Here is a 15,293-nt window from a genome sequence, read left to right on the forward strand (position 1 = left end):
TAATTCGCACTCTGGTTTTACTTATATCTCATTAGGTGTTTTAATGGACCCTTTTTCACATTTCCTGCTTTCTCAGCAGCATAAATCATCATAGTTGGGTAAACCTAAATGGGAGAATACAACAATTAATTTTTTTACAATCCAATTTGCAGAAGTAATAACAGAAAAACTACACAATGATGTTTTCAAGACTTTCAGAGAAAAAAAAATAGTCTGAGACTAAAATATGATACAAAGATGATATAATACATACTTGAATACTTATAAATAGGGATGTCCAGATCCGATCCTATCACATTCGATCACCTGGTTTCTGACTCCATCAGAATCGGAAGTTACCTCCTAATCAGGACTCGATTATATATATATAGATGTGTTAAAAAATAATGAGAATATATATATATTTACTATTGCGCTAAAGTCCAAAAGTGAAGAGTTGATGTTATTTATTTATATGTTACTTGATTGTTCAAGCTACCTCACAGAAGTGCTCTGTTTGTTAACAGAGTTGTTGAATGTTAAAATAATGTGAATTAAATTAAAAATAAGGAACATCCTGGATCTGTTTCTTCGCTCTTCTTTATTCTATTGTGTATGTGTTGTAGAAGTTGATATGGATTGGGTTTCGGTAGATAATCAAAATCAAATGACTCGGACTCGAGGGCAAAAAAAAGTGATCAAGCATTCCTACATAAAAATGTAGATATAGTTTTTTAAAATAAAAATATTTACAAATTTCAAGGATTTAAGATTATAATGACCGTTAAACACGTCATGATATGTGAAAAGGGTCTATAATTTATTAACATTTTTTATACACCGGATGACAGAGTCGATCTGTAAATCATGGCGATAATGGTTGAAAGCTAATTGAACAGGACATTTCTAATATACAAAACAAAATCTGTATTACACTTTTATCCTTTTCACGCTTGAAAACTTTTTGCATTGCATTTAAAAAAAGCTCTTTTAAACACCACAGAGAAAAATTGAAATAAAAAAGCCAAAAAAAAGGCTAACCAAAATGGTAAACTATTCCAAAAACAGACATGAAATGTGACCTCTCCATGTATGCAAATAGATCACCCAATCCAGTGCAAAAATATTAAGTCCATTGCAATGTGTTAGCGGATTAGTTCTCATCTAAATCCATATTACTGTGGTCAGACATGACGTACATAGACTTGCTCTTCTTCTTGCGGCCTTTGGCTTCCTCTGGCTCAGACACTGATGTTAAAGACAGATAAGCGGCTATGCTGCTTCTCACCCCGTAGCTCATCATGTTGTCTCTGCTGTCTACGCTGTCCAGTTCACTTGGGTTTAATAATTGTGACCTGTTCACACAGAGACATATTTATACAGCGGTCATTCACAAGCGGAAGAGATGATTAGTGTGATTTACATAGACAGACACGTACTTTTTCACTTTGTTCCAATCCAGGTTTCGACGCATTACTACAGGAGGAGCTCCCTGGATTGAGCTCGGCGTCGGGTTTGACAGAGCCAGACATGGAGCGCTAAGAACACAGCATATACCATCAGACGAGTCTGAGGGGGAAGTAAAACACACATTTCTCAGTCACATATTATAGTGTTGAGGAATATACTGGTTCAAACAGTAGAGCAGTAGCATATAATATATGTTTTTTAAAATACAGCCTATAGAATGTTTTTATTAGATGTTGTCAGGAGGCCACATTGGAGGTACAGAATGTAAACAATGCCACTGAATTAAATGAAACTTACATATTTTGCTGATTATTACTGGAAACAATGATCAGCTATTGTCATGTTTTGGGCTTTACTAATTGAACAGACTAAAAAAAAGTGTGGAAAATCTATAACAAATCAAGCAGAAAATAGCAAGATAACTGTCTGAGAAACAAAAGGCGTTTGTGGTTGGTAAAACTGAACCAAACTTTCCAGGGTAAGAGAATCTTGACAACTTTATATCTGTTCTTATAATTAAGTCAAATATTTGGCTGATATCTTAAGTAATACTGCTGAAACATATCTTTTTCACCTATTAAAATCAGCTATAAAATTAAATTGCACTTTTTTTTACATAGTTTAGACAGCATAAATAGACAAAACAATGTATTCAGTAGTATTAACCATGCAATCCATGCTGTTGTTTTTATCAATGTATCGCTAGAATGGCAGACTAAATCTTGGCATTTTTGTACAGTGCAAACCCTCTATATTAGATACAGTTGTCTACACATTGAAAAATGCAATCAGACCCAAATATATATACAGCGGGGAAAAGAAGTATTGAAAACGGCGTGTTTTTTCCTGGGAATAATATTTTATTGGAGATGCTGACATGGAAGTGAAACAGAATTTTGGAAAAACCCAAACAATACAAACATCACAAAGAGCTTTACATAAAAAAAAATCTGAAAAAATTAGTTATGTGTAATAATATTGAAACGACACAAGGAGAAACTACTGAACTACTGAAAATGTATTTAATACTTTATATAAAAGGCTGGATTCAAGTCAGGCGATTGGCTGGGCCATTCTACAGCTTGATTTTTTTTCTCTGAAAGCATTTGAGTTTTTCATTGGCTGTGTTTTGGATCATTGTCTTGCTGAAATGTCCACTCTGGTTTCATCTTCATCATCCTGATAATGTAGATGTTGGACTGAAGCAGCTGATATTAATTTACACTGACGAAGGGCAGAGAGTTGCTGGAAAACTACTGACAGATTTCAGCTGCTGTCTGGGCTTTCAATACCCTTCTACACCTCCCTTTCTTCATGTGTTCAATACTTTTTCCCTGCGTCATTTCCTTTTTTTTACGCATAACTTTATTTATAAAATAATTTGATTCCCTTGCATATATGGATTTTTGTGTTGTTACCAACATTCATTCATTCATTTTCTTTTCGGCTTATGCCGAGTTCAGACTGCATGATTTTCAAAGTAGTCGTGTCACAGATGTTTTCACACTGCATGACTATCTGGGCTAGCGTTTCGTCACTGCTTTGTTTACACTGCAAAATGGTTCGGCGACATAAACATTCACATTGCATGACTTTACTATAGGGAGAATCGCCGACAACTTCGTCCAAACTACGTCTCACAGCCAAAAACATGTAGTAGGCCTATATCTTTTGTTATTAACTACATAATGAGAAAGAAGCCTTTAATGGGGTAGAACATGTACATGTTTGCTCACCTGGGTTTAAAGGGAATTAGCCATTTCTCCTCAACTTAAGTTGAAAATAAACTGATTTCTTTCTGTATGAAATGTCAAACAGACACGTGTGCTTCTGAGTCCTGTCAAACCTCCACTAGTTTTTCCTCCATTTCGTGGGTTCAAATAAACAGAAAAAGAGCTCTTTTAACTTCTCCCCCAGCCTCCCACTGGCCTGCAGCAGGTATACACACACGCACACACAAGTGAAAGCTGCTCTCTCATTGGCTGTAGGCGATGGCTGATGTTATTTTCAGTCAAAACTCAATTCACACGGCATGATTTGAATCGCCGACAGCTCCAGATATTTAGCACGCCAAATATCTCACAGGCATCGGCGACTCATCGGCGATTCTCTCAGATCGTGTCTTTGATCGTTCATACTGTGTGATTGTCACTCACGTGCACAAGCAGCGATTTGCCTGTGATTTCAGGCATTTGTCGGCGATTTCTCAAAACCTGTTGGCGAGCCAAAATCGGGGCTAAAATCACGCAGTCTGAACTAGGCATTTAGTCCCTTAATGAATCTGGGGTTGCCACAGCGGAATGAACCGCCATTGTAACCAACATACAGGGAACATTTCATGTCAATGGCACCTTTAGAACGATGCTTTCTGAGAAAAATCCTGACGTGTGAATACTTATTTTCCCTGCTGTATATAAGGTATATGGTAAAATTTTATCTACCTTTCAGCATTTTGCTACTTTTTTGAAAATTGTACTTTTGCATATTAAAAATAGAAGATAAATGGTGTGAATATATTATCTAGACTAGATCAGTGTTTCTCAACTGGTTTGGGTCGCGGGAACATTTTCAATGGGTCGTGGAGTGTGGTCAAAAAAACAACAAAAGTTTAATTTTTAACTTATTTGGCTTATATCGGACTTTTAATTTGAAATTCACACGCGACAACCATACCGTTTGACATATGAAATTTCATTTAATTATAGCAACAAATATGTCGAAGCGCAAGTTTGACCTTGAATATGTAAAGTATGGATTTACATATATTGACGACAAAAACTTAACCTCAGTGTTTCATATGTAGTGAGGTGCTCACACAAGAGAGCTTGAAACCTTCTAAACTAAAATGACATTTAAAAACCAAACACCCCAGTTGCAAGGACAAACCTGTGGACTATTTTCAAAGACCACTCCAATAGCTGAGGGCATCACAAAAGTGCCTAACATCTTCATGTTCAAAAGTAGTACCTGCACTCCACGCATCTTACGGTGCTCACCATGTAGCAAAGACCAAGAAAGCCCACACAATAACAGAAGAGCAAATAACTGGTGATTATTATAAAAATGGTTATGATTATTTTAATCCTTAAACTTTAATTTGCTAGCTTGTTCTGTTCAACAGGATGAGCGTTAATGTTTTATTAACAGTTCAGTTTAGTAAATGGTAACTGAACTTTTCCTTACCCTAACCCTTGTTTACAGTATTTGACATTTTTACTTTGTAATATTTCTATAATTTGATACGTTTTGTTAAATGACAGCAATAAAGTATTGTTTATTTGTAAGTCTTGTTGATTTTCTTATGATTTATCTGTCACTAGTTGTGTATGTTAACAAATAAATACAATTTAATTATAATTCCTAAAATTATATTCTAGTTCCTAAAAAATTTGGGTCGCAGCTTGATGACCATGTAAAAATGTGGGTCCCATGGCCAAAGCAGTTGAGAACCACTGATCTACATTATCTTATATACTTTAACTTTTTTTGTCCTTGTTCACCGCACCTTTTTTACACTATGCAAGAGTGAGAAATATGCTGAGAAAGAACATCTATTTAGTGCATAACCTTTTTACTAATGGCCATAACTTTAGCACACAACATTTAATAACCCACACAGCTAAATGTTCATCTCACAATCTGAATCCAGTTATAAAGATGGAACATATTGTAGAAAGAGGAAATATGTCTGTACAATGAATCAAATTGACGTTTTAGACTAGTTAAATAATTTAAGATCTGCATGTTATGTGCCAGTGCAAATGAGCACCACAGCTTACTACACAAAAATACAGAAATAACTGAGACCACTTGGAAAGAAATTGCTGTTTTTTAGATGGACATTTGCTGATTCAATTTAAAGTTAAATGTTTGAGTAAAATGTTATACTTGTTTAAACTGCAAATTTCTAACCAATTTAAAATAATAAAGTTGTCATCTAGAGAATTTGATGCATAAAATAAGATATATATGGTAAAAAAAATAGACTGCAAAAGCAATTAGTTGACTTTACTTAAAAAAAAAACAAAAAAAAAAAACAAGTAAACTAGAACTGGAAAATAACTGTAGGAGTAGCAACTACTTACACAACAAACTAGAGGTGCATTTCTCAGAAGCATTGTTAGCCAACAATAGTACATTAGTAACTATAGTAAGTTCTGTCATTTTCAACGTAGTTCAGCTATTTCTGTGTTTCCTAAATTCATCGTTACAATAAACATTAGTAGACAGCATCACAAATATGTGGTTGGCACTGCAGCTCTTGACCTGTGGTTGGAAGCCTAGTTTCCTGCTAATGTTATGGACTTAAATAGATCATGAAGATGACAAGAATAAACAAGCTAACAAGCAGTACAATATATTTTCTTCATTCGTGATTGTACGATATAATTTATTCAACTGTATTATAATATAGAAGTTAAACAGTGAGGTACATCACAGTTTGGAAAAAAATGTGACACGAAATGTTAATTTGCAATTTTAAACAGTATTCAGGTAGCAAAGAATTCTGGCTCAGATTTGGCATATATATATGCCAAATCTGACATATATATATATATATATATATATATATATATATATATATATATATATATATATATATATATATATATATATATATATATATATATATATATATATATATATATATATGCCAGCTTTTAACATATTGTTTTCCCATCTGTGGCGTCAGTTAGCGTTTTAGCCTTCTGCAACAGTTGCAAATGAACCCTCAGTTGTCTTCAGTGTAAAATGTAAAAAGATGGATCTCTGAGGGTCCTAAAGGATTTTTCTTAAGAACAGTGGGCAGATTAACTGTTCAGGACAAACAAGTGAACAACCCTTATTTCTCAGGCCCCACTCTGGCCCACACAATCAGCTTTTGCTTGGCCAACATGCAGCAGTGAATTACAGTACATGACTGGACCAAGTCTGGATGCCAGACAATGGCCAAACATAGACCATATCTGGGCCAACTCTCAGCCAAGTTAAAAACTCATAACTGGGCCTAAACTTGGCCAGATATGTTGGTGCATCACAGCTGCAATGAAATTGATAAATCCATGAAACATTGTGATTTTTCTAGAAGATCTGATTAATGGATCTTTTTCTTTTATTTGAAAAAAATTCAAATATATTTTAAATGTGGGTCAAATAGGCCAAACTTACATTGCCTACATATCATCTAAGCCAAATACTACTTTATACTTCTGGCCCAAGTATTGTGTGCCACCTTAAAGACAGTGCCACCCCTGCCAATCCCGGGCCATGTTTGGCCCACATCCTTTAAGTAAACGTCTTGTATCTTTTCTTCTATTCAGTTTAGTACTAAATAAAAATAAATAGCCTGTATGATCCCTATTATTTTGATAAAGTAATTAACATTATGCAGGTTATGCAAGGTATATGCAAACCTTTGACCTCTGAAAACATCAACACAGTTGTTGTACATTACAAACAGAGCAGAAGCTGTGTTCTGTATCTCTCACCAGAGTAGTGATTGACCATGTCCTCCAGACACTGGAAGGTAAGCCGTGGTGAAATGTAGTACCAGCTGTTAGTCAGACGGAAGATCTTATAGTGCTTAACGCTCCTGTGTCTCACAGAGAGAGAATATAAACCTGCAGAGAATCAAGACGAAATTTAACAAAAAGAAACTATTTGTGTAACTTAATATAATTATGACACACATTTCCACACATTGAATGGCGTCATTTTAGCTTAATTTAGTCAAATGAAAGCCAAGAGCAAAATCCATTTTGAAACAACAAGATCAAATTTCTTTTGTTTGAATTATCTTATGAATTTACTTAATCACAGTTTATTCTTGTAAAACTAATCAACCTTAAAGGGGTAGTTTGCTTAAAAATGAACATTTACACATTATTTAATCATCCTCAAGTGGTTCCACACCTTTATGAGTTTCTTTTTTCTGTTGAACACAAAAGACAATATTTTGAAGAATGTTATAATCCGGTAACCATTGACTTCCATGGTGGGAGAAACCAATACTATGGAGGTCAGTGGTTACCAATTTACAACACAAATTCAAAATAACTTATTTTTGTTCAACAGAAGAAAGATAAAGCAGCCATAGCTGCTATATTGGATGTGGGTAATCCTAAAATCTTTATTGAAACTCTTCTAAATTTCATATTAAGTAAAGATTGTCTTTTATCTAAGATTACTTTTATTGTCTATATTTTTTCTCTCTCAATTAAATCCTCCTCAAAGCATGCTATGAACAACACATCAAATATACAGTTATGCCAACAAAAAACATTCATGTAGTCCCAGCACAAAAATAATGAACTAATCTAAGTGTATTGGAGAATTAAAGGCATAGTTTACCCAAAAACCCAAAATTATGCTTTCATTTACTTATCCTCTTCCCATACCACATTGAGTTGTTGTTGTTGTTGTTGTTGTTGTTGTTGTTGTTGTTGTTGTAGTTGTTGTTCTGTTGAACTCAAAAGAAGATATTTAGAAACCAGTAACCAATGACTTCCATAATAGGAAAACAACTACTATGAAAGTCAATGGTTACTGATTTACAACATTTTTCAAAATGTCCCCTTTTTGTTCAACAGAAGAAAGATAAAAGAAGCCAATAGTCAAAGCTGCTCTTCTCCACATGAATATATACAGTTATGTCAGTTATCTATCTATGTATTAAAGAATTATATATAACTCAAAAGAAGTTATTTTGAAGAATGTTGGAAATCAATGACTTTCATAGTTTCCAACATTTCCAAAATTCTTTAATATTTCATCTTTTGCATTCAACAGAACAAAAAAAGCTGAAATTGTTTTGGACAAAGTAAATGATGACAGAATTTTCATTTTTGGGTCTACTTTTTGGGTGTACTACCCCTTTAAGTAGATTAAACATAAAACAAATAAACAGTCAAAAATATTCCAAAATTGTGATGTTTCTACTCATTTTAAACAAGTAATTTCAACATTTTTTGTGTTTACTTGCAGTGAAGTATGTTTGAGTGTAAACTTTTTTGCAATATAAACTTGCCTCTCTCTCTCGGACTTTCTCTAATGAGAAATGATCCAGCACTGTTGCCAGGCAGCAACAAAAGCTCTTCTGCCTTCTGTCTGCTGACACCCTCAAACAGCCATCTTTAGAAACAGAACAGGGTCAAAGAGGAAATGATCTTAACAATTGAAAATAATGACTTCATTATGGAATGTAGTAATGGATTATATTATTTTTATTCATCTAACTTTATTTATAAATTCAGTGTTATATAAATAATATATATAAAAAGACTCCACTTATTTCTAGATATGTTAGGTTTACGCAAAGTGTTGACAGTTAGTCAGAATAATAACTTTTTTCCATTTTTATAGTTGAAAATCCAGCAATTATTTATTTAATATATTTCTAAAGTGAAAACATCAATGTTGTGTTTTCTAAAAATAAATATAAACTGAAAACATGGCACTTTTTGTTAGCAAAATATATGAAAATGACATTTTAAATGGGAAATTTAGTTTTGTCATGACAGAATATTTTTTAAATGTATTATAATATTGCAAATGAACAAAAACACTTTGCAAAGTTTTATATAAAAGTAATTACTTGAGTAGTATTTCAGTTTTCTTTACTTCCAAGTGTTCCGTATAAATCATCATACAGTACAACTTTTGACTTTTGTAATTTTTTACTAAATTTACTAACAATTTCTTTAGATTGTTTCCGCACCAAGTATTTTTTTTAAATATATGATTAGAAAACACTATGAGGGCGACGCAGTGGCGCAGTAGGTAGTGCTGTCGCCTCAAAGCAAGAAGATCGCTGGTTTAAGCCTAGGCTGGGTCAATTTTTGTGTGGAGTTTGCATGTTCTCCCCGTGTTCGCGTGGGTTTCCCCTGGGTGTTCCGGTTTCCCCCACAGTCCAAAGACATGCATAAGTTGGCGGTTCATTCCGCTGTGCCGACCCCAGATTAATAAAGGGACTAAGCCGAAAAGAAAATGAATGAATGAAAAAACTATATTTTAGCCTTGTTCCTGATTCATCAGGCGTCGCCACAGCGGAGGAAACCACCAATTACTCTAGCAAATGTTTTATGTGGATGCCAATTAGAAAGCATATTTTTAAATGATAAAAATATTTCACAGTATTAATATTTAATTGTATTTTTGCTCCGATGCAGCCCTGGCAAGCATTAGAGATGTTTATCGAAAACACTAAAAAGGACCTCAATCTTGTGAACACATAAAGGCTTTAGAAACAATTGTATTTCCAATGAAACTAACTGCACTTTAAAAAATTTTGAAAGAGACGATAGAATGTATCCTCATATAATTGATCATCCAGAAATTATTGCATTCCATCCGGTTTTCTGGGATCCACATAAATCATAAGTCGATCAGTTTACACTCACCCATGATAGACCTTTGACACATGGTTACATGGAATATAATTCTCAGTTCCTGTTTGAAGGGAACGAACTTTCCACCAGCAACCATCTCTGTAAAACATACATTGACAAGTAAAGACATGTTTTAGGTTTGCAAACCAACAATGCTTTTTAAAATAGCTATTGTTTATGTTATTCAAGGGCCTCAGACAGATTATTTGTTTTTCATATCTTAAAAAATCACTTATCCAAAGGGTGCTGATACATTATTTACCCTTTTAGCTCCTTTTGTTTGTTTAGGATTTTACATTTTTATGCAGCAAAACACAGTTTTTAGTAATAGTAGCAATAGTAATACCAGAAGTAATATACAGTATGAATATTTAATCTAAATAACCCAATGCATTGTGGTTAAATTATATAACCCAACGCATTGGATTAAAATAACTCATAGTTGGGAAGGTGCTATAGTAACTTATAGCTAGTTTTTTCATTCATTCATTTTCTTTACGACTTAGTCCCTTTAATAATCTTTGGTCGCCACAGCGGAATGAACCGCCATAGCTTCTTTACACAGTTGAAGTCAGAATTATTAGCCCCCTTTAAATTTTTTTCTTCTTTTTTAGATATTTTCCAAATGATGTTTAACAGAGAAAGGAAATTTTCACAGTATGTCTGATAATATTTTTTCTTCTGGAGAAAGTTTTATTTGTTTTATTTCGGCTAGAATAAAAGCAGTTTTTAACTTTTTAAACACCATTTTAGGGACAAAATTATTAGCCCCTTAAGGCAATTTTTTCTCAATAATCTACAGAACAAACCACTGTTATACAATAAAAGCTGTATGGAAGTGTCTTAAAAAATATCTAGTAAAATATTTACTGTCATCATGACAAAGATAAAATAAATCAGTTATCAGAGATGAGTTATTAAAACTATTATGTTCATAAATGTGCTAAAAAAAAAAGTCTGCTTTCTGTTTAACAGAAATCAGGGGAAAAAATAAACATGCGGTCCAATAATTCAGGGGGCTAATAATTCTGACTTCAACTGTGTGTTTTATTTCTTATCCATTATATTATTTCAAACTACTAAAATGTCAATAAAAGTCACTTTGTTAAATGGTGGAGTTGAATTTTCAACATCAAAAGTCAACAGAGCAGAGATCAACATCCCATAATGCAATTCACAAATAAACGAAAAACACTTGTGAATCACAAAATACAGATACTGTTAATTAACAAATATTTTTTACAGTGCACAGTGTATCTTGCCTTAATAAGAATTAAACATAAGCCACAGATACATTTGTTATTAAATTATAGAGCACAAAACATTAAACAACACTTACTCTGAAAGACCTTTGAGTCTGTCGCCCATTTTAAAAACTGGTTCGCTGATATCACGGCATGGATAATCAGCGAGCACCACAAGAGTGTCGCAGTCTGTATAATAATAGATTACAAATTGTTAAAGTAACATTGCATTAATACATTCTTAACAACAGCATGGACGAGGGAAGATAACTGACCTTTAAACATGCTGTCCAAGCTGTTTGACTCTGGATTTGTGTGTCCCTGCCTTGTCACGTTACCCATGGTGGCAGGTCAGAGCCCACAGCTCTACTGATGCTGGAAATGTAAGTTCTGCATGTTTAACACACTGAAGAGCATGGGTTTTGCATTCAATAGTTCAGCAGCTCATGCAGCAATTGCTTTAATTTTGCAACTTCCTCTTAGCATTATCTCTAGCAAGAAATAGAACAGGGAAGCTGCGGGGAGACTAAGTCTACCACTGTTTTCCACTAAACTAATTCCTGAGATGGTATGTTTTAGCTTGTTTTTTCTACAGTGCAGCAGTCATGTGTCCAAAAGAAATATATATGCATTTAAAATACAACACAATTTCGTTTGATTGCATATTCATTTATAAATGTAAATTAGTATGATTAACTGTGTTGCTAATTTTTCATCTGTTAAGCAGAACTTTTGTTTTTTCATTATATTCATTTTCAGAAAGGTTATTTAAAAGATAAAGCTAATATTTTACTAACATTTATTATACTTTCTTTGTTGTATGTCATACATTAAAAAAAATAAACTTGTCTACTTATTTTTTAAATATACAGTTAGGTCCATAAATATTTGGACATCGACGCAACTCTAACATTTTTGGCTGTATACACCAACACAATGGATTTGAAATGAAATGAACAAGATGTGTTTTAACTATATATCAGAATATACAGTGTATACAGTGGAGGCACATATACAAACTGTTGTAATTCCTACACTGTTCACCTGATTTGTATGAATATATATATATATATATAGCAAAATTATAAGTCTAATGCACTTGAAAAAATGGAACAGCCATGTTAATAAAGGCTTATTAAATATTTTTTGACTCTTTTACGAGTGCCTTGGACTTATAATTATGCTGTTTATTTTTATGTATCTTTTATCCAAAGAGCACCGATACATTTTATTACCCCGGAAGCACTTTTTGTTTGATTTTTTGAAATATATATATTTTTTAATTGAATATATTTTTAATAAACTAAAAAAAATACATCAATGGGGTATAAAGAAATTAATTAAATGGGTTACTTAATTATTTCTAATTTGATGAATAACTAAAGCTTATATTAAATGCTTTCAAATATATATATATATATATATATATATATATATATATATATATATATATATATATATATATATATATATATATATATATATATTTGTAGAATAGATTTATTGTAGAATTAGATTTATAATTAGATGTAATATCCTTTTATCTACATTTGAAGCCAGAACTATTAAACGCTCCTGTTTTTTTTTTTTTTTTTCTCAATTTCTGTTTAACTGAGAGAGGATTTTTTCAACACATTTCTAAACTCAATAGTTTTAATAACTCATCTCTGATAACTTATTTATGTTTGCCCTGATGACAGTAAATAATATTTTACTAGGTATTTTTAAGACACTTATATACAGCTTAAAACGACATTTAAAGACTTAACTAGGTCAATTAGGTTAACTAGGCAGGTTAAGATAATTAGACAAGTTATTGTGTAATGAGGGTTTGTTCTGTAGACTATCAAAAAATATATAGATTAAAAGGGCTAATAATTTTGACCTTAAAATGTTTTTTAAAAAAATAAAAAACTGCTTTTATTTTAGCCAAAATAAAACAAATAAAACAAATAAGACTTTCTCCAGAAGAAAAAAATAATATCAGACTTACTACAAAGATTTGCTTGCTCTGTTAAACATAATTTGGGAAACATTTAAAAAAAATAAGAATAAAAAATTCAAAGGGGGCTAATAATTCTGATTTCAACTGTATTTTCAAATGTATTTACCGTGTGTGATATGAAACAAATCACTTTTGTGTATTTAGTTTGATGAAGACACCAAAGGGTCCATCTTAAACACTTAACTGCATGTCAACTAGCCATCAGTACATTATTACAAGACTAGCAAATATACATCTATGCCTAATAGCTTATACTCAAACTCAAATGTGAATAAGTTATAGTATAAATAAAGACATACATCGGTAGATTTGCTCTTTTGATGGATTTGCTCTGCAGTGTTTGGACTTTCAGAAGTGGAAATTAAACCACACTGAACTAAACTAAACTGAACTTCAACTCAATTTACTAGAACTAGGGCTGCTTTGACACAATCTACACTGTAAAAGCACTATAGAAATAAACATGAATTGAGTTGAATTGAATATACACTGTAAAAATGTTGGTTGCCTTAAAATTTTAAGCTGAATCAAATTAACCTTATGAGTCCATTGAACTTATAATATGTTAAACTGACTTAAAACAGCTTGCATAGCTCATAAAATTAAGTCAGAGCATGATTAACTTTAATAGGTTACAATCTCCTAAAAACGTGTGCTGTCATGACTAATGGATCATATTTTTTTACAGTGAAGTTGCTGCAAGCATAGTCAACAGGATGTTCAAAGTGACCATTAACATAACACATATTTTTGATGTATTTCATCACTCACATTGTCATTTTGCATACTATCCTCACAATGATTGCTTATTTTTGCATAAATGTCTGTTCATTACTCTCATTTTTTAATCAGAAATGTATTATCAATTAGATCAATGCTACTAAAAGTAACAAAATTGCATCAGTTAACAACCCAATAACATTATTTTAACCTCTTTTACCCATGAAACACCCTATAAATGTCACTTTTATTTCCTTCTTGGCACATAAGTTAGTGTTCTTACCTCTCACTTGACGCAGTTAAATATCCATGTTTCCTCCAGAAGGCAATGTTTCAGTTCAGTCTGGCTGCTCCCAGTAAAGTTGAAGCAGGTGTTTTTTAGGAGTAAAGAATCGTCTGTCCTGCTCTCAGATCGAAGGCCGGCAGTGTTCTGAGTTCACACTAATCTAAACTGAGCACTGGCCTGCTGTAAACAGCACCCAGCCACATACTTCCTCTGGTAAAATGAGGAAGAGTTCCCTAACTCTGCTTTCCTTTATTCCCTCAATGTGCACCAGCAGATATGACTTTAAATTCCCATTGAGAGTAACTATACAGCGCAGTGCAGTTTGCAGAGTTTGCGTTGATGGTGGATGATGTGTTTAATGCATGATTTTGGTTCAGTCAGTATCATAAAGTGAAGCTGAAACAAGGGTGTTGTGCAACTTCCTGTGTATGGCATTAGTGGGTGAATGTCTGGGTGTGAGAGCATCTACATGTGAGAGTTTCTGTCTCAGAAGCATGATGGCTATAATTGCACATCAGAAGTGCCAAACATCGCTTTTAAATGCATTTTGCAAAAGATGCTAAAGTGCTTTTAGGGGTGCTTTTTTATTTTTATTTTATTTTTTTTATAGTAACGATATGTTGACTAACTTTTTAACTACTTAGGAAATACACAAGGGCTTTCCAACACGCATAAAGACATATGCAAGTGTATTTTAGATGACTGACATCATGTCCTATTTGTTGCTTGAAAAAAATGAAATGAAACTCAGATATGAGTTTCAGTAGCCATTCCAAAGCAGTAACTAAATCAGCATACTATCATCTCAAAAACAGTGCAAGAATTTGATGCTTTGTTTTCAGTGAAGACTTGTTCATGTTTTTATCAGCAGCAGGGTGGATTACTGTAATAGACTCCTCACTGGCCTTCCCAAAATGACAGTCAGACAGTTGCAGCTCATCCAGAACACTGCTGCCAGGATTCTGACCAGAACCAGAAAATCAGAGCACATCACACCATAGGTCTTTACATTTGCTCCTGGTTCCATACAGAATAGATTTTAAGTATTATTACGTGTCTACAAATCACTAAATGACCTTAATACGTTACAGATATGCTCACTGAATACAAACCTAATAGATCACTCAGATCTTTAGGATGAAATATATTAGAAGTTCCAAGGGTTCAGTAAAAGCAGAGTGAATTGGCCTTCAGCTTTACTG

General features: G+C 33.0%; 1 protein-coding gene across 2 annotated transcripts; it reads right to left on the reverse strand.

Annotated features, from left to right (window-relative positions):
- Nucleotides 1-780: 780 nt before the first annotated feature.
- sla1a (Src like adaptor 1a) lies at nt 781-14,237 on the reverse strand. 2 transcript variants are annotated; one of them, NM_001034989.2, is given in 8 exon segments: nt 781-1,334; nt 1,419-1,548; nt 6,939-7,070; nt 8,477-8,580; nt 9,849-9,935; nt 11,176-11,269; nt 11,356-11,455; nt 14,089-14,237. In NM_001034989.2, coding segments are annotated over 7 exon segments (816 nt in total). In that variant the 5' UTR covers nt 11,423-11,455; nt 14,089-14,237; the 3' UTR covers nt 781-1,132.
- Between the last annotated feature and the right edge of the window lie 1,056 nt (nt 14,238-15,293).

Source organism: Danio rerio, chromosome 19 (assembly GCF_049306965.1).
Source record: "Danio rerio strain Tuebingen ecotype United States chromosome 19, GRCz12tu, whole genome shotgun sequence".
Lineage (NCBI taxonomy): Eukaryota > Metazoa > Chordata > Actinopteri > Cypriniformes > Danionidae > Danio > Danio rerio.

Bases quoted from the DNA above. Each gene is read 5' to 3' on its own strand.
- sla1a (XM_073931074.1), bottom strand. From the start codon at position 11,422: ATGGGTAACGTGACAAGGCAGGGACACACAAATCCAGAGTCAAACAGC. The intron at 11,270-11,355 runs GTCAGTTATCTT...ATTATTATACAG, and splicing joins CTTGGACAGCATGTTTAAAG to ACTGCGACACTCTTGTGGTG. The intron at 7,071-8,476 runs GCAAGTTTATAT...GATTCTCTGCAG, and splicing joins AGAAAGTCCGAGAGAGAGAG to GTTTATATTCTCTCTCTGTG.